The sequence below is a fragment of the Lepisma saccharinum genome, chromosome 1 (genome assembly GCF_977018435.1).
Source record: "Lepisma saccharinum chromosome 1, izLepSacc3.1, whole genome shotgun sequence".
In the NCBI taxonomy this organism is placed as follows: Eukaryota; Metazoa; Arthropoda; class Insecta; order Zygentoma; family Lepismatidae; genus Lepisma; species Lepisma saccharinum.
Window position 1 is genome coordinate 123,905,979 of NC_139229.1, and position 19,333 is coordinate 123,925,311.

A 19,333-nucleotide genomic window follows, 5' to 3' on the forward strand; every position below is an offset into this window, starting at 1 on the left:
TAAGAAACATAGTGTGTTTATCTTTCAAGAAATACACCACAAGGGTAAAGAATTTTCAACAAATATGTTAAGTCAACGATTGTATAGTTGAAAATCTAAATTTAGCTTTTTAAAATATATATACGTATGTGTATGTGTGTGTGTGTGTGTGTGTATGATGGTGTATGTGGGGGTGTGTGTGTAATGGAAAATTATATATGCATAAAATTACCAAGGTATATAGCTGAAAAGTTTAACCTTGAAAATATTTCTAAAAATTACAAGATATGCCTTTCATTAAGCATTTTACAAAAATATTATTTTTCTCCTATTTTTTTACCTATGTTCGAAGTGAGGGGCGATGCAATGGGGTGGTGTCCCCACCAGCTAGAAAAAATTTCGCAATGCATACCCCAGCTGTCCCATTGTCACCATATTAAAACATAGGAGCATCCCCCTAGCTAACCCCAAGGCTGGACAAACATCCCCCAGCTAACATTTTCCACTTCAAGCACTGGTTGTTCCAAACCAGAACCTGTATCATGCTGTGTCTAAAATGTATTATAATTCTTGTTAATTACAGTAATCTTACTGTGTTACCATAATTAAATAATGTCACTGTTAAGAATCGAATCATGTTTAATCTGCAGTTGCATTTTGTGTTTTTAACCTGCCAGGGCCTGTCTATGTGAGCCAGTTCGCCCCTGCCCAGCCCGTTAATTTCACAACGAACTACCCTAATTATCAGCGCCATTGTGCAAGTGCTTGGACCACAAAAACACAATTGCTTTTCTGGATTAGCCTCTGTGCATAATGAAGGTGTCAACTTTCCACAGTTTCAGGCACTTCATCCAGCCTGTTTCCAAGTCTGGCTTGAAAGTCGTTGGCTAACAAATACCTTAAAGGGTTCAATGTTACATTTCAAAAGTGTTTGCAATAATTGAACTAGTTTTCGTGAAAGAATGCAGTAGATCCAATTAGCATCAGTTGTTTCGTGCAATTCCACGAGCAATTGCCTCACGGCCACGCCCTACACTTCCTACTACTCGATACGATCTACTGCCGCTACCGGGTGTGTGGTGGTCTGCTCACAAGGCGCTGGTCGCCTCCTGAAGGTCATTGTCGCTCCAGCGTCCGCCTCGCTCCGGTATATATATGTTGACAGAGAACGGGATTTTTACTTCAGTTCAGTCGCAGGAACACAGAAGACAATAACCCCCACCATGAAGGTAAGTAGTAAGCCTGTTATTTCATGAAACAGCCCGATGGCGTGGCGGTAACGTAGGTCACTTTGACTGTAGGTCCAGTCTCTATTAGCCTATCTGTGCATAAAGTGGACTTAAAACTCAATTGCTGCTATTTCCTGATAAAGGTTCACTTTATCTGAAACGTGTAGGGAACAAGATTGTAGGATTACTCGTAACCCTTGAAGGTCGTTTGGTCTTCTGGTCGAAGAAAATGCAAGAAACAAGAACGCAATAAAAAGTTCCATAGATCAAAACGTTTTCGACAATATCATATTTGAAGACATTTTCTGTATACGATTTGTTTCAATACACAAACTGTATGTCAATATTTCTTACAAAAGTTCTGTCAGCTCTTCATCTAACTCTTGACAAGAGTTTCACTGCGGAAAAATCATTCCAGAATAGCCTTCAAAATATTATGCACAATCTGTCAATTATATTTAAAAATCTAAAGTACATGAATGCCCGAAAGATTAATGAAAAAGTTCAGAAATCTACATAGTGGTTATCGTACCAGGTATTCTACTTGTAACAGATACACCCTAACATCGTCTACATAATTTGCATAGACTGTACATGATTTACATACAATCTCTTTAAAATTCGTCACGATTCAATGAAAGTAGGAGAAAAGCGACAATACAAAAACAGGCTTCCAAAACTGCAAACATTGATTTGAAAAAGTTAAGTTACATGAAGCAAATTATTAATCTAATTTTCTTTTTTTCTTTTTTGTAATTTTAAGCAAAGTACAACACAACATAAGTGTATGATTATAAAAGTTATGTAACTTCTTCAACAACGTGGAAGCATGTGATTTACGCATTGTAACCCAATAACTAAAACAAATCAACTAAATCGGTGTTATAGAAAATGTAGAAACGCCTCGTATTAATCTACAGAAACATATTAATTGATTATTTTCTTTAATGTTATACAGTAATTTAAAGTGGCCATGTTCATTATATTTATCGCGAGTTTTATTTTTCTGATTCGTACAATTTCCAGCACACGCATGGAACATAAATGTCACTTGAGATATTTATAAATATATATTAGTTCATGTTCGTGAATTATATATATTGTAGCAACAATCTCATGGATTGTAACATTCCTTCTGTTGACATAGTATGATTAAATGTTCTTTCTCTTTCCAGTTCTTCATCGTCCTCCTTGCCGTCGTGGCCGCCGCTTCTGCAGGCGGTTTGATTTCTGCTCTGCCAGGAATCGCCACCTACCAGACCCTTGGCGCTCCCATCGCCGCTCACGTAGCCGCTCCTTATGCCGCTCACGTAGCTGCTCCTCTCGTCGCTCCTTATGCCGCTCACGTAGCTGCTCCTTATGCCGCTCATTGGGCTGCTCCTTACGCCGCTCACGTTGCCGCTCCTCTTGCAGCCCCAATTGCTGCCCCAGTTGCTGGTGCTCCGTAAGTGTAATTTAATATTCTATTAGGATTTCTGATACACAATAAAGTAACGCTGATTTAGGATGAACTATACAAGCAATAATTATGCACAATAAGTCAGTACTTTCTCGAAACTTTACATCTTTCAAAGACTCTTACATAACTGAATTTCTCTAAAGGTGCACCCCCAGCTTGAAAAAGGAAGTCATACTGAAGAGATAAAACAAGAATCAATGCTGCTCAGAATTAATCTTTACTCGTCTCTTCAGTAAGTATAGATTGGATTCATTGAATGATAGTAAAATGTATTTCCTAATAGCTACATATGAATACAAAATTTCAACTCCCTATAAGCAAAAATAATGTAGAATTTTCTCTTAGTTATATATTTGTGAAAATGGTACTAACTCTTTGCATTAATTTGTTTTTTCCAGATACGTAGCTGCCACCAGAGGCGCTGTCCACACTGCTCCCCTTCCAGGACATCTTCTTGGCAGCACTCACATCAACACTGCCCCTGCTCCAGGAACCATCTAAATGAACGCAACCTTTCCCAGTTTCCTAGTCCAGAACTTACGTTAAAATTGGTTAAATTTTAAAATATATGATTTTTTTAAAAAATAAACGTTCTATTCAAAATATCTATATATTTTATTTGAAAGTTAATGTAAAGAATGTAAATATGTATTACGCATGGGAGACTTGATGGTAAGAGACCTGTAGAAAGGCCAAGACGAAGATGGAGGGATAACGTTGAGATGGACCAAAAGGAAATTGGTAGGAATGGAAAATAGTGCATAGATCTGGCTCAGGTTAGAGACAGAGATGGAAGGCCTGTGTTGCTGCAGCCATAAACCTTCGGGTTAAGAAGGCTAGAGAGTTAGTTAGTTACAGTCATCTATAATACGTAGATGTACAGAGTAGTAAGTTGATGCTTTCTCAGATTAACGCACAGACAGATGATAGACTGAGACATGTAACTTTACTACAATTCACGAAATATCCTCCATGGTTGTTTCCGAACAATCAACAGCAATATAATAGTTGTATTGTTGACTCCAACAGACAATAGACCAGCCAATCGAGAACAATTTGTAGAAATTGTAAATCGTTGACGCTACACCAAGGGGTACTGGGTTCCATACCCGGCGGAGACAAATAATGGGTAGAATACTTTAAGCTGTAGGTCCAATCTTTATTAGTCTTTCTTTGCATGAAGTGGATTTCAAAACAAAACTCAGACAAAGAAATTTCATTTGTGCAGCTTTAGTTGCTTCTGATATATAGAAAGCCATAAATGTAACATATCGATTCCTTGACTGGTATATCACACTATTCATACATACGGTAGATTCCATACTTTCATCTCTAGTAGTTTCTAAGTAATCACCTTGTATCGGTTGGTGACTGAGTTTAAAAAATATATTTTATATAACTCAAATGGAATATCGCAACGTTAAAAGTATTTCGACTGTTCCCTTGTTTTGCTCTCATGAACAAACGCAGTAATCAATCAAAACAATTTATCTCACCAGACCTTTAAATAAGAACATTATTTCATAACAGAAAATATAACCTTTGACATTCCTTCCATATTCGCTTAATTCAGAAGTATATCTTTTAAAAATATATAGGTATATATATTACACTATTGATAATTACACACAAAATTGCAAGAATTTTTAAATACAAAAAGATAATAGCATTCATATTGTAGTATAAAGGTGAAATAATCGAAAACTAGGCCAAATCTATCCTCTTTTAAATATACCTAAAATATAAAATTGAAAAATGGGTATATAAAATGTGGAATTTTAAAGATATTTTGTAAGTTATTATTGCTGTGTTGTTTTGACAATGCTAGACCATCTTACAAAAGGTATTCACACTATCTATATAATGAGCCTTGGAATGTTTTTATGATAAGTTTGCAGACACTGAACTTTTTTAAAAATCCAAATTTGGGATATATTGGTATATAGATTTTCGTAGGTCCTTCTAATATCAACATGCCTAAACGTATAGCTTTGAGCCGCTACACTTTTCATCTTAAAAAATACAATACAAAATGCTCACTAACTTAAAGTAGATACGAACTAATAGAAATACTGCTGCTGGCACATAAATTACTTGATAAGCTAAGTGAAACATCTAGAGAGGATTATATCTTATTTAAAAAGCCAATAAATAAATCAAATATGGTGTGTTGTTATTGTTAAGTTATAACTCCTCAAAATGCACTTACATCATTCAAATTGTATATTTGTACATTATTCACACACAGACACACACGTCAAACATTTTTTAAGTCGTCATGTTTTCCAGAGGCGCAACAACAAATTCTTGTCTGGGAGTACAAGTACCAGGATAAACCTGCTAATAATAATAATAATAATAATAATAAACATTATTATTAGTAGTAGTAGTAGTTGTTGTTGTTGTTGTTGTTGTTGTAGTATTATGAAAGACGTCGTAGAAGTCGATGCTAAGCATTTGAGTTGGAACAAACTACTGTATTTGAAATATTTTTGGACACCTTCAATTTCACATTAGCTAATAATAGAAACACAAACTGAATTTTTGAAAGACATTGCCTCACACATGTGTTCCTCAAAATAATTGTTCCAGCAACAGTCTGAAGTACGTGCGTTGGTCTTACTTTTCTCTCTCTGGTAATTTGCAATGCGTTAGAGAAAAGAATCACAATGCGAGCGAAGCGAGCGAGAATATTTTTAGATCGAATTTTTTACAAACTGAAAAAAAAAACAATATTGATTTAATAGGGAGCAAATAATTTCACGGAGTGCCATAGCATCTCTTTTACATTTGTTTTCATTTAGATTATTCGGGTCCCAGGGCCGACTCCCGTCGCCCGCCTACGGCTCTGAACTTGACTAGATTTTGATTGATTGATTTAGTTTATTTTACTTCGCGTTTTGTGCCTCTTGGTTAATTTGCGAAGATGGGGATGAAATAAATGATGAAATTGATGAATGGACATTTACAAACAACCAAGCCCGAGCTGGATTCGAACCCGGGACCCTTGGCGATGTGCTACAGAGTCCGGCTGAACTTGACTAGACTGTAAGGAAAGCAGAAATTACGAGCGAAGCGAGGAAGAAAATATATTTTTATTTTAATAAAATTTGAAGTCGAAGGGGTCAATTTTCCCTCTGTGCCCCACCTCTTGCCCATGGCCGTCTGGAAGAAAACGTGCAACTAATTCCATGTTGAGTGTCCTTTTGTCTTGCTACTCTTTCTTCTGCCAGTCTTGCTTTTTCTTACTTCAATTTTTTCCCCCTTGGAATTGACTTCCGCTAAGGTTTGTAGGCTATTCTCCTCTCGCCCCGCCCCATCATATGGTTGCGCCACTGATGTTTTGACAACAGTAAAATGTTGAATTGCCAGGAACATAAAACAATTATGTCTGTATTTTTCATATGAAGAATGTGAACTATCGCTGGCTACATTAGTAAACTTGTAAAAGTTTTGGTTTCTTTGTAAGGTACTTATCAGAAAAGATAGGTGTCCGTTATTGATTTACCAAAACCCAAATCTAACGTATGGAACTCCGAAACAAATATGCTATACGCGACATCATTTACTCAATCAATTAGTCTCCTATTAGAATAAAGAGTCTTCGTCACGCGACCTATCTACAACCCATATACTTGCCGCAGAAAAAAAAGGAACATCTGCCTATATTGTCTTATTACCAGAGTCTGATTAGCAGACTAGCAACCTCTAGCGCCCTGGCTAAAATATCCATTGCACTCTTCCTCGCATCCTTTGTGAATTCTGTAAAACCATGCTGAAACAGTTTTATGTAACCTTGATATATTCCATGAAAGAAATCAGAACTTCGCATAGAGCTAAGGGGGAAGGAGTCAAAGCGAGGAGGCGGACACCTCGGTCGTAAGTACAAGAGGAAACAAGAAACAACAACAACAACAAAAAAAAGGGTATGCACCTATATTTTTCCGTGAAAATAATGGCATCCTAGTTGTCGTACTGCAAAAAACAGATTTATATTCCATTCCAGGAATCTGTGGAGCAAGGTCGCGCATAGCGGCAGAGAAGGGGAGAAATCGAGTGGGCAACGCGAAAGTACACGCTGCTGAGAAGGCTGTAACTACAGTCACTTCCCCCTCCCCTCCACGCAATCCAGTTCCCTCTCACTTGCTCATTGGTGGAGCCGTCTCGCGTCAGTAAAAATCTTCTTTGTTGCTGATCTTGCAACGTAGGTAAATATTTGTACAATAGGAACATCAAGTTTATATTTAATAATTGAAAATAGTTACTATAAAATATGATTTGCTAATGTGAGTGTGTCATGCAAAAGACAAAGTAATAATGTATGCATCAAAATATCGAGCAAGTATTTGAAATACAGTACCGTTCGGTGATGTGATTAAATTATTACGATTGAATTTTCCTGAACACGATAGTGGTTCTATGAACTAATAAGATAAATTGTAACATAGCATTTTTTGTGGATGTATAATAATTTGCAATCTGCAAGTCGTAATAATTGCACACAATATGCTACATAGCAACACTATAAATTACCCAAGGAACAAAGAAATAAATAAAGCTAAATACGAACTTTGAGACACATATATAATAGCATATGCTCCATGGGTATTAATCACAACCTGCCAGAACAGTTCATTGACCGATCGATCGAAATACCCGATTACACTAAAACTTTGAACCTCTCCATAAAAAAATATGCAATTTTATCATGTACAGTGGCTATCTGTAGTAAATTTGGGCAATCAACACTTCACGAATATCTAAGTCTTAAATATATTTAAAATTTTAACACAAAATTATAGCCGATTAAATGCCCTGTAACTGCGGTGAGTTTAATTCCTCTCACCACCGAAATGAATACATGGCAGAGTTTTGAAGAAACTATTGCTATATATCGCAATAGGCTATAGCGCTCGTTTTCCTGCCACATCTTAAAACGCGTCGTCTGATTGTACTCAATTAGCCCCCTCCCCCCCTTCCCCCGCAGTTTGTAGTAGCTGTCTGCAGAATAAATTTTTCAGCTAAATCGCTCTAAACTTACGCAAGTCATCATGGACACATGGACACAAAATAGATGGATTGCACTACATTGCCCCCACACCTTCTAAATCTCGCATTTATGCCTAAACACTCTTGCAAGTATTGTTTCAGGAGCGATTTTATATATATATATATATATATATATATATATATATATATATATTACCATATACACTACACTCGTATATAATAGGAGTGAATAGATATTCGTGTTCTGCACCTTGAGTTCGATACGGGTTCGGATTTCACCATTTAACGCTTCTTTGGCCTCTTTCAGTTAATGGCGAAGATGAGGTTGAGTGATGATATGTTGAAATTGATGAAGGAACACTCATAAAGAACACCCAGACCCAGGAGGGATTCGAACCTGGGGACCGTGCCGTCGTAGCACGCTGTGCTAACCACTCCGCCACGGAGGTCTGCTCCCCACAATTGTGTATATTCTTCGGAAAATACACTAAATGGACAATAGGCGGTCATTATAAAGAAAAACATTGTACTATTTGGAAAATATAATATTGACCTTGTGATTATAATTTTCAGGGCTTCGTTATCCTTTACTTTGAGATATAATAAGGAATTTATTATTTTTTAAAAAAAATACTAAATTGCTGTTTTTGACAAAAAGAATTGCATGGTCGGATTCTTGTTCACATTTTACACTTAGTGCTACTGCATAACGTAGGATCAAAGATATCCAATAATATTTCAACTGAACCAAGAAAGACTCAAAATAACCAGCCGATATATCAATAGCTCTACCGAAAGAGGAATTTTGATTATTTCCTGACACTAAAGTCGCAGCCGCATGTGGAAAGCATGCAACTAAGTTAAACAGAATCCAATAAGAAAACTGTTTATTTCAGTGTCGGCAGCACGCCTTAAATCCTTGAGACTAATTAAGTCCACGCCTCAGAATAATGATTCACAAATTTTATTTTGCACATTGAGCAAGTACATCTAGATGCAAATTTACCACAAAAAAGTAGCCAAGAACAACTACAAGTTTATTGGTTATCTTTTTTTTAAAGTACCACACCCAAAATATCAACAAATCCTAACGTTGGTGTTTCCGGCTGTTTAAAGAACATTGTCGACTTCAAAGTTCGTTCGACTTCTCGAAGGTCGATGTCTCATTCCTGTCTGATTTACGTCCGTCCCTTGCACTTATATATACATTGAGGGCAATGAGGTCTTTACCTTAGTCCAATCTCCACGACGACAAAGACCCTCAACATGAAGGTAAGTATAGGGAGGACTGCGAAATGTTCTAGTCGCTCCTTATCCCTAGATACACCTAGATAAAAAGTTGAAGTTCTCATTTAAAGGTAGGCCAATTAGAAGTAGCCATACTGTAATAAATCTTCTCAAAACTGAATTGAATGGCGGCAGTGGTGCGATCGACACCGCGCTCCATTCGCATACCTGCTAGACAAATAATGTAATGCTATATACAAATGCAGATTATACAGCAACGCCAATAGTAATATCGGTACAACCGTATGGATTCCAATTTTAGGTTCCCCGAAAACACGTATTCATGGTATTTGTTTTAAAATTATCATTGATAATACATAATTCGTATATACCTGAACACTGCTTTATATCATGAAAGTAGCTGATTTTTTTGTCTCTGCTTGTATTTACATTATTCTGCGTGCTGTGTTGCCACTTTTGGCTAAACACGACGATGGGGATGAAATGATAAATTAGATGAAAAATTCATGTAGGGATACTTATAAACTAAAACTTTCAAGTTGGAGGCTGTCATAAGGTCACGAAATTTATTTCAATCTGGTCTATCAGCGAGCAAATTATAATACGTATCCTCCATGAGCAAAGCATTGTCACATTGTGGAAGAAAATGAATGAAGTCGTCCTCAAAATTCTTAAAACTACAATCGGACGGTCGATATACCATTGCAAATAAAATATTTTGTAGGGTCATACATACCTCTAAAACTATATATTCAGTTTTGTGCCATATATTCCGAAAGAGACATCGATAAGATCTTGAGCTTCAGATCGTTGCGAACATATACGATTATTCCACCATAACGTTTTCCCCGTTTTGGTCTACCAACCAAGTTTCACATAAACAAATCACATGTATATGTAATTGGAAAAGAAAGTGTCGTAGAATACACGATAATTTCTCATCGGCGACTCACGGTTTAAATAGGCTACTTGCATTGACCTTGGGAAAGGTTCAAGCTTATCTCCAATAAAGGCACTGGGAAATGTTATCGCGCTTGAATCTACTGACGTACCTGAACCGAACGTGAAGGAAGCTAATACAGTGTAGCCAACTCTGACATGACAAATATTTAAGTATAGTTGCCAATAAAGCTGCAAACGTTATGGATTTAAAATGTATTAGTCGAATATCATGTTTACCTTCCAATAACTCAGTTTAATTTCAGTATGCCATAACCTACTTTCTTTTTGTTTCCACCTTTGTTCATTGAATACAGTATTTTAACAGCCCAACAAAATACGCACATAAAAACACACGTAACTATGCCATACATAAACATAACGCGTTTCTATCGGAAGTATAATTTGAGAGGCATATAATAAGATCAACAAATATGTGCACCAAAAATATAGTTCGCGAAATAATATGGCAAATATAGTAAAAGATAAAGCCTACGGCTACCAAGTTGCCATATTATTCACAACCAAGCAAAATGTATCTATAGTTCATTTCTCGACGCAGTAAAACGTATTACTCCGCCCTTAATTACGACAATTTTTTCATCCTGACGAAACAATTCTTGTATCCAAATCTCCCTGTTGCAGATCGCGAAAGTTGTAGATGTGCGTAACGTAGATCCTCCTTAATAGTAATCTTAAGTAATTTGAGATTTTTCTTGTTATTGAAGACGTTAGCCCTCGTATGATCATTTGTAAAATTGACAATTATGGGACGGATTTTATCAGGTAGCTTGGAACCCATTTCATGACTTCTGTTGATTTGAGTTCACTTACCTAGTTTCTCCTCGAACAGTTTTAGAGGGATTCTATCAGTTTCCTCCTGTTGTTATTCACTTATACCAAAATATATGAAGATTTTCTCACCTTTGATACTGCTCCAACTCAACAATTTTACCCTCTAATTGATCTTTACTTTCAGTTCCTTTCGTAGGCCATTCACTTCATCTATATTAAATTCCATTACTTCTTTGAGTATATTTACCACTATACTCTGTCCCAGTTATCTCCGGAGCAAGGCCGCGCATCGCGGAGGAGAAAAAGAGGGAAGAGGGGAAATCGAATGGGCAGAGCGAAGCAGTACACACTGCTGGGATGGCTGGTAACTGCAATCGCTTCCCCTCTCGACGCAATCCGATTCCGTCTCACGTGTTCACTGGTGAAACCGTCTAGTGTCACTACTTGCGTTCGCTTGCTCCAGAGACAGAGTTTACCCTAGCCACTGAATCGACAATCAACGATAAAATCTCTGGGGTTTGTACTACTGCTTTAACCTCTACACATACCTATTGTACGAGTTCTTGCTTCTGTATCGCCGTTGTTGTTCCTGAGGAACTGGTCCCGTGAGGTGCCTTCCCAGTGCCATATCATGCAACGAGCTAAATTAAAGTATTTCACTTTCACATACACAGAGAACTTCACTGCAAAAATTACAATGAAGCCATAAAATAGTATTTCACTTAGTTGTTATTTCACCATACAATGTACACAAGTTTGCGTGTACTTCATACGCTGCACTTTATGGGGCAAAACTCGGAGCACAATTTGTTACTTGTTTGTCCTCTGGCAGCCATCTTGCTGATACAGGAAACAGGATAATACAAATTAATTGATTTGTTATGAAATTCAAAATTGTGTTTAAATATAAAATGTTATGCAGTGCAATTAAAAATTATTAGTAAAAATTAATATTATGTTCTATGTCATCCTACTACATGCATTCATCTTTTAAGGTATTAAAAAGTACTTAATACTATAGAACTTGATAGGTTTATCGAAAAGCGCGAGTTCACTATCGATAAAATTTATATTCATGAGTATGTCACTTTGAAAAACGAGCATTTTATGCAACGAAAGTCGTACAGGAATAGAATACACAAACCAAGTATAAAGTAACTTGTATTGTACATTTGAATAAGCTAAACCCAGCATATTAAATACATTGAAAGTTTACATTTATTACTTAAAACAATGCAATTTGCTTCCTTTACAGAAAATTGGCCTGTCTGTATTGCTTACATTTCTTTGCTTATTAATGAAACCGCATGTACAAGAGTATAAAACAATTTCGTAAGAGTTCCAATGTTTCTTTTTTTTTTCAGTACTTCATCGTTCTCTTCGCCATCGTCGCTGTGGCTAGCGCCCAGGTCTTTCTGTCTTCCCCTCTTGTAGCCCCCGTGGCGTCTGCTCCTCTGGCAATTCCTTTGACTGGAGCTGGGTAAGATTCCACACGTCGGAGAAATACTTTCCATAATACACCAAGCAAACAAAAACATCTTGGATTGAGTACCAAAAACTTCCAAAATTGTGTGTATCTGTGTATACACCTATCAAGTTCTTAATGATTATTTTTTAAAACATTGAAAATGAGCTTGTAAAATTTTAAAAATTTCATTGTCCAAAATTGTGTTTATAAGTAAGTTATTCAGCAATCGTGTTGTATAAAAATGATTTTTATGGACTTCGAAATAACAACATCAATAATCAGATAAATAAATAACTCAAATAAAATCAGAACCTAGAATTTCGGGCAGATGTATCGACTAATCAGCCAGGTGAAAAAGTATTTAGAATATGGTAAATAGGTACTAAACAAACAAACTGGAAAAATAATATGAAGTTTCCTTATATTTTTATTATTTTATTCACAACGAAAGAAATTGACATGTCAAACTAAATCTTTATTTTCTTTGTTATGTTATAAACTTTAAAACTAAGCGTTTATTATTGAACTACTAACCGATGTGTGTGTGACACACTTTCAACTGTTTGATCGACGTTCCAGTTGGAACCTATTACTACTGAAAGTGACAGAATTTTTGAAAAAAATATCTCAGCTGCAGACAACGTCATATAGATTTTCTCTTCCCTTCTCTTTAATGAAAAAAAAGGGGGGAAATCAATTTATGAAGTAAACACGCTGATTTTAATTTAAAGAAGTAAAAACGCATTCATTACATTTCGAAATAGAAAATAAATGTAGTCAAACAATAGAAAAACTTGTAACTTACTAGGAATAACATAGACAAGTGTTCATCCCCGTTAAGAGACTAGAAATACATAAAGTATTTTTCCAAACTTCCTGTCTACATTTATGTGCACCAAGAAATTTTGATTTATTTTCAAGTAGCAAATTTCCTTACAACTCTTCTTCCTCTGCTTCTCTGCACCCTTCTTTCTTTCTTCTTTGTCTCTCTTGTATAATACCCTTCCTCTCTCTCTCTCTCTCTCTCTCTCTCTCTCTCTCTCTCTCTCTTTTTCTCTATTTTTTATTCTTATGATTCTGAAAATGCCTCAATCAGGCTATTTCAGTAGTGAAAAGGATAGCCTTATTATTAGTGCAAATTACCTTATTTTTCATTTCATTTCTTTACAGTTCTGCTTTCATTATTTCCGTACCGTTTGCCTTTCGTATATCGAAAAGGTTAGATAAATATTTCCATCCTACTGTGCTAGAGTTTTTGTTCAATCTACAGAACGATTTTTTCATTGCAGCTATGTGGCAGCCACCAGGGGACCCGTCGTGAGGGCTGGACTTCCAGGCCACATCCTCGGCAGCGTTCAACTGAACACAGCCCCTGCCCCAGGAACCCTTTTGTAGTTATTGAACAGGCAGTCTAGGTTGTCTTGTGATTTGCATTATTTGGCAGAGTGTGTATTTCTAAAAAAATAAATTATCTCTTCCACATAAAAGTAAGTGTTGTTGCATTTCTTTCATATATATCTTAGGAATAATTATGAATTCCAAAATCAGTCCCTTGGAGATGGATCCCACTTTAAACTGTAGGTTCAGTCCTGATTAGCCTATCTGTGCATAAAGTGAACTCCATGTACTAAGACCTAATTGTAAAATGACGGAATTATGAATTCATGTCAGACTTGCAACATGCACATATGCTACGGATGATTTATGCCATTTGCAGAACAGAGGGATTTCGAGGATAGGTAAAAATGAAAATATGATGTGATAACAGAAATGCAAAGAAAGAAGCTTCATTTTGTACATTAGTGATGATGAAAACTAATCATGCATTGTATTTTTGTTATTTACCGCCGCTTTTCTTCCACTTTTGGAAAATCTTAACGATGAGGATAAGGGGTGGTTAGATGAAATTGATGAGGCCCAGGTCGCTATAATAACAACTGCTACTATCAAAAATGTTTGACTCCCATTGGCAGATAGAGTGGTCACAAGATTGATTACTTTCCTCTGTCTTTACCCACACTACTGGGAAACCATCCACTGCATTTTACAACCTACACTGTCAAGTTGTAAGCCAAGGTATATCGTTGAAAGAAACTAGGTTACATAGAGTTTTGAAGATGTCAGGATATTTTGAACCTCACGATTGATGAGTGAAACGCGGTCCAGAGCTACCATGGGAATTTCTGCTGTGGTGTACTTTACTATGGCAAATACACTAAAAGAAATGCACTATTACATATATTACAGTAGTCTTGTATTCGGTTTCATCCCTTCTAAGTTATTTTTTCGTTAAGGCTGGTTTACATTGGTCGACTGAACGGGAGAGTTACTGGGACGAGTTACTGGCCTGTCTGCTCGACTCGACTCTTCCATGGCGAGTAGCTGTTTACACATTTTCTATTAGACTCTAGCAAAGTGGGATAGTGGCTGCAGCTGTTGTGTGCTCCTTTGACAGAATGAACCTATTGACGTCGTTGGCGATTTAAAAAGATGGTGCTCTGAAACGGTTTACACACTTTTTTTACGAGAAATTAATATAATAATGCACGAGGACATGTCAAGAAAGAAAACTGATTTCCTTGATTTTTCAATTTTCAATTGTTCTTGGTTGTACGTAGAACGCAAATTCTTTATTTTCAATTTTACTTCTCCTACGCCAAATACATCAAGCCTCATCTCCTGCACTTATGGCCTCATACGCCCGTAGTTTCTTTAGTTTGAAGACTCATTCATATTCACGGTACCGTTCTACAAACGTTATGTTTGACTTATTTATTTTAATACACTTACTATAGCAACAATAAGCAAACTCACAACACTCTTCGACAGCACAGACTCTATACTCTCCTCAAAAAGCGTTTACGTTGATCGAGTGGTCTGCCGAGTTTACGCACAAGTGAAAAAATCCATGGGGAAGAAAGCAACTCGATCGGGTCGCTGTCCTCCTTGGAAAGCCACTCGACTGTCCTGACTACTGGAGCAAGTACTGGCTCCAGTGCTTTCCCCAGTTGTTTACACGGGGAGAGTAGCTCGCTTTACCCTACTCGCTCCAGCTACTCTCCCGTCTACTCGACCAATGTAAACCAGGCCCTATTCTTCTTGCTTATCATTAGATTAGCAGCAAATGCAGTCAGTGAATCATAAAAAAAGGTAAAGTGTTCCCCTGTGCATAGCACCACGCCATGAAGGCGTATAGGGGGTGTGGGTGTAACGCCCCACACTTTCTTGATCCGGTCGTGAGTGGGGGTGATGTGATCAGCATCACGCCCCTGACCGCCTTTACCCCCCAGGGTTTCCCCCAGGTACCCATGTTATTCGACGCTGGGTAGGCGTCAGTGAATCATGGCTTGAACAAAGCCTGTTTTACGTTCACTTTATACTCGGATGAACTAATCCCGACTGGAACTATAACAGTGGGTTAAGTAAAGTTGTTTATTATGTTTTTTGTTATTGTGTTTTATAATTAGAACCTAATAGTTTTAAGTGGGATTCAAACTATTGGACTATGTCCATTTCGGAAATCTAACCTTTGATCCATCGATTACAAGTCCACAGTGTTATACACCACGCTGCGTGGGACACCAAACTTGATGATACTGCATTGCATATATTGACTCGTAATTCCTTTTGCCAGTGGCGGATCCAGGAATTACTGTTGGGAGGGGCGAATATCAAGTCGGGTACCTCACCGAATCTACAATTGCACTGTTTTGTATGAACAATAGCTATATGGTTCTTTTAGCAGGAGACGACTATGCTCTACAGATTAGCGCTTTTTAGGGGTCCAGGGCGGAATAGGTGGTTAATATTATTGCACATTGTTATCCATAGGAGTGCCCCGATCCGTTCTGCAAAATTTACATCTCAAAGTGCATATAGGCTATAAGTAGATACAAAATCTTCAGACATACGTCAGCAAAGGTTGGCATTTAAATACCGTATTTCTTCGAATTCCAGGCCAATCTTTTTCTCGGGTCCATCATCTTGAAAATTTAGGTGAACCTTGAATTTGATGGCGTATTGATCAGAGTATGTATGCATAAACAGGGGTAGAAAAATACAGGACGTCTGAAAATTTTCACCTGCATCCTGAATTTTCAAATTCAGTGCTAAATTTTTTTTATATATATTTCTAGTTCGCTTATGGAAATTTCCATTGCCTTTTCTTTCATAACGAGCACAGTATGTATCACGTGCAACATTACATCATAATGGTAAACATGCCATTATATTTTTTTTCACTGTTGCTGGCCGAATTTTAAAATCTCCAGCGATATGGTAGATTCGGCCATATATTAAAATTATTGCATAGTTTTTCATGTTGTTACCAGTTGAGCCTTCTTGAGGAAGGCCTATTTTTAATTTTAATCCTATCCAATTAATATATTAAATGTTTTAAGATCATATTTCAAAGTGTGTAGTTTTATCTTAGTTGGATTCTTGGCTTTCTTAAACCATATTTGCAAGTAGAAAAAAAGAGCTGGCTCCTGAGCACTGGTATGCAGAAGGGTGCTGAAGGGGCTACAGCCCTCTCCGAAATTCTGAGAAAATCAAATAAAAGCAGTGAAGAACTCGGGGGAAAACCAGAGTGGCAAATGCAAAGCCTCCTTAAAATACCCCCGTTGCCATTTTGAAAGCGAAAAATCTAAAAATATGAAATATCGTATTGTGTATGCAACCCCCCCCCCCACAAAAAGCACCCCCACCGTTACAATTCCAACCCCTCCCGAAAAAATATCCTGCGTAAGCCAGTGCCTGAGGAAAAGGGGTTGGCGCCTAAATTCGAATCCTGTAGGTAAATATATCATGGTATTAGTGTAATATAGAATATAGTATTTGAAAATTTCAGTAATAAAGTTTTCTCCTCGATGTTTTACCGAAGTACAAGTACTGTTCCTCGATGTTTTACCGAAGTGCAAGTTTTGTTAAGAAAATCATCCTTAACGAAATTTTGTTTCCTTTAAATGTGTTGTGTTAGAACAATCAACATTTCACAACAAAGAGTCAGTCTATTTTTAGTAGTGAGCTCTGTGATTTGTTCTTATGCTGGTGTTCCTGTAAATATGTGGTCAGTGAGCCAGATTTTGCAAAGTGCACATCAAACGGACATTAAAAATGGAGAGACAGAAGCATCACTCATATGATGCAGCACTTTATACATTTGTGTGCTGAGGAAGTTGGAGACTGAATCCGGTCGACCATTTACTGTAAATGAAGTGTTCATTGGTCGTTGGAGACGTCAACGACAGCAATCGATCTTAGCACCCTTTCTCTTATACATGGGAAGAAGTGGTACAGTCTCCCGCCGTTGATACTGTTAATCCATTCCACTCCTGGATAATCTGGGAGTTAATTCTGCAATGGTGGGGGCATATTTGCCAATTACCTTGTAAATTTTCTCTTCTTGGCCTTACTTGCACCAGTATATGGGGGTTCTGTGTTTGATTATTTGGTCTTCATTTGTGATGATGTTATTTTTACATAAGTTGTATATTTTAGGTAGTCTTCTCAGATTGGTCCGTCGAAATAAACTATCGCGTTGTAGATTATGAATATGTATGGGTTTATAAGCGACTTGGGAGTCTGAATGTGTTCGAACCTGTTGCTACCAATTTATTCATTCCAGGCCCAGCTTTGAAGTTACGTAATCCATGTCATCGTTGCATTTCTCGTAATTTCACACCTAGATATTTACTTTCGTTTACTCTCCTAAGATTTTTCTCTCAGTTTTATCTGTGGGTGTTCATTAGAAATCAGCTTACGCTCTATGATTATAAAGTGGGTCTTCTGGGTGGCAATCGTCAATTTCGCCGTATCACACAAGTCCTCGAGAGAGTTTATCGCAATACTGGTCTATATTTCCAACTCTGTTCTTGAGTAACCTTTCATAACAAAGTCAATTGTGCTTTTGATCTCCGAAATATTTCATATTTTTTTTAGATATGGCTCCAAGTTTAGATTCGACAATTCGGGGCCTAGAATGGATCCTTGCGTTGTTGATTCTGAGGTCGTGAAGTTTGACGTCAGATGTGCTTTCCATCTGATATGGTTCGCGGGCAATTTATGTCTCTCAAGGTCCTGAAAAGATGGGGCCAACAAGCGTTGGTACAGGTAGATGTCAGTTCAAAGCCTCACAACGGCGTCAACGTCTCTACCATCTGTGAGGGCCTCTTTTCTTCAGTTGGAAGAGGGACGCAAAGCCATTTGTACCTTACAGCCTTGCGCCGGAGAACCAACTGCAATCGACTTGATATATCGCTTGCAAATACACTCGATATAATTGTCGATTGCATCTGTGTATAACAAGATCTCGCTTTCATGTCCACAGCCATATCACAGCCATATCTTATAATACACCATTCTTCCTTTTGAGTCTGTAAATACTAACATGTTTAAATCTAAAGTAATAAAAATTGCACAAACACTTGAAATACCTATCACTCAACCTAACCTACAAGCTTAAGAAATTACTTCGCAGACCCGAAAGGAAGGACCGTTAGTGGTCTTACATTACATACCTACTATCTGCATACCTACATACTAGCTACAAAGACTTACTTACTTCACTACATTCATGAAGTGACATGGGAAAAACTCAGGGATTACTGTTATTACTGTAATTTTACTCTTGCAAACTGGCCAAGTTCACCCCAGCATAACAACAGTGGGGGCTGGGCAAAAGTAAGACCTTCCCGATCCAGCAACATTCCAGAGCAGACAAACTCGTACTAGCTCGAAAAACCTCATGTACTATCACACCATTGTATAGGGCCACCAACGAAGAGGCAGGCCCGTTGTCCTAGGTGGAACTTCCACGAGGTCTCCTACCAAACGGTAGGGAAAAACTTTATTGGGAGAGGTCCTACAGTTTTTCTAACCATCCGAATAACAAGAATCCTTGAGGTATAGGGTGGAAATGTAACGTATAAATGCTTTCAATTTTTTAAAAAAGAAACTGCCTTGATTAGCAGTTTAATATGGAGACAAGGGATAATCGTTGTTACAGCAAGAATCCAAGTTACTTCAGGAAAATCCTGTGTGTTAAATTTTGTTAGCACAAAATATAACACACGGGATATAACTAGTAGATAAAATAGCAGATAAAGAGAAAAACTAGCATTCATTCTGCAATCTAATCTATCAAGCTGTACACTAGGCGCCATCTAAGTGAAAGCTGGTTGGCAGGCTTTGGCACTCTTAAGACCT

The 19,333-nt window shown here is 37.3% G+C and overlaps 1 protein-coding gene and 1 long non-coding RNA gene across 2 annotated transcripts; both read left to right on the forward strand.

Annotated features, from left to right (window-relative positions):
* Positions 1-1,105: 1,105 nt before the first annotated feature.
* Positions 1,106-3,266, forward strand: LOC145987966 (uncharacterized). The gene is made up of 3 exons (XM_083122810.1): positions 1,106-1,208; positions 2,384-2,652; positions 3,066-3,266. The coding sequence occupies exons 1-3, from the start codon at positions 1,203-1,205 to the stop codon at positions 3,166-3,168; spliced, it is 378 nt and encodes a 125-aa protein (XP_082978936.1). The 5' UTR covers positions 1,106-1,202; the 3' UTR covers positions 3,169-3,266.
* A 5,653-nt stretch (positions 3,267-8,919) lies between these two features.
* Positions 8,920-13,600, forward strand: LOC145987999 (uncharacterized). The gene is made up of 3 exons (XR_014441699.1): positions 8,920-8,949; positions 12,024-12,139; positions 13,417-13,600. It is a non-coding gene; the product is annotated as an uncharacterized LOC145987999 (long non-coding RNA).
* The last annotated feature ends 5,733 nt before the right edge of the window (positions 13,601-19,333 follow it).

Bases quoted from the DNA above. Each gene is read 5' to 3' on its own strand.
- LOC145987966 (XM_083122810.1), top strand. The intron at 2,653-3,065 runs GTAAGTGTAATT...TGTTTTTTCCAG, and splicing joins GCCCCAGTTGCTGGTGCTCC to ATACGTAGCTGCCACCAGAG.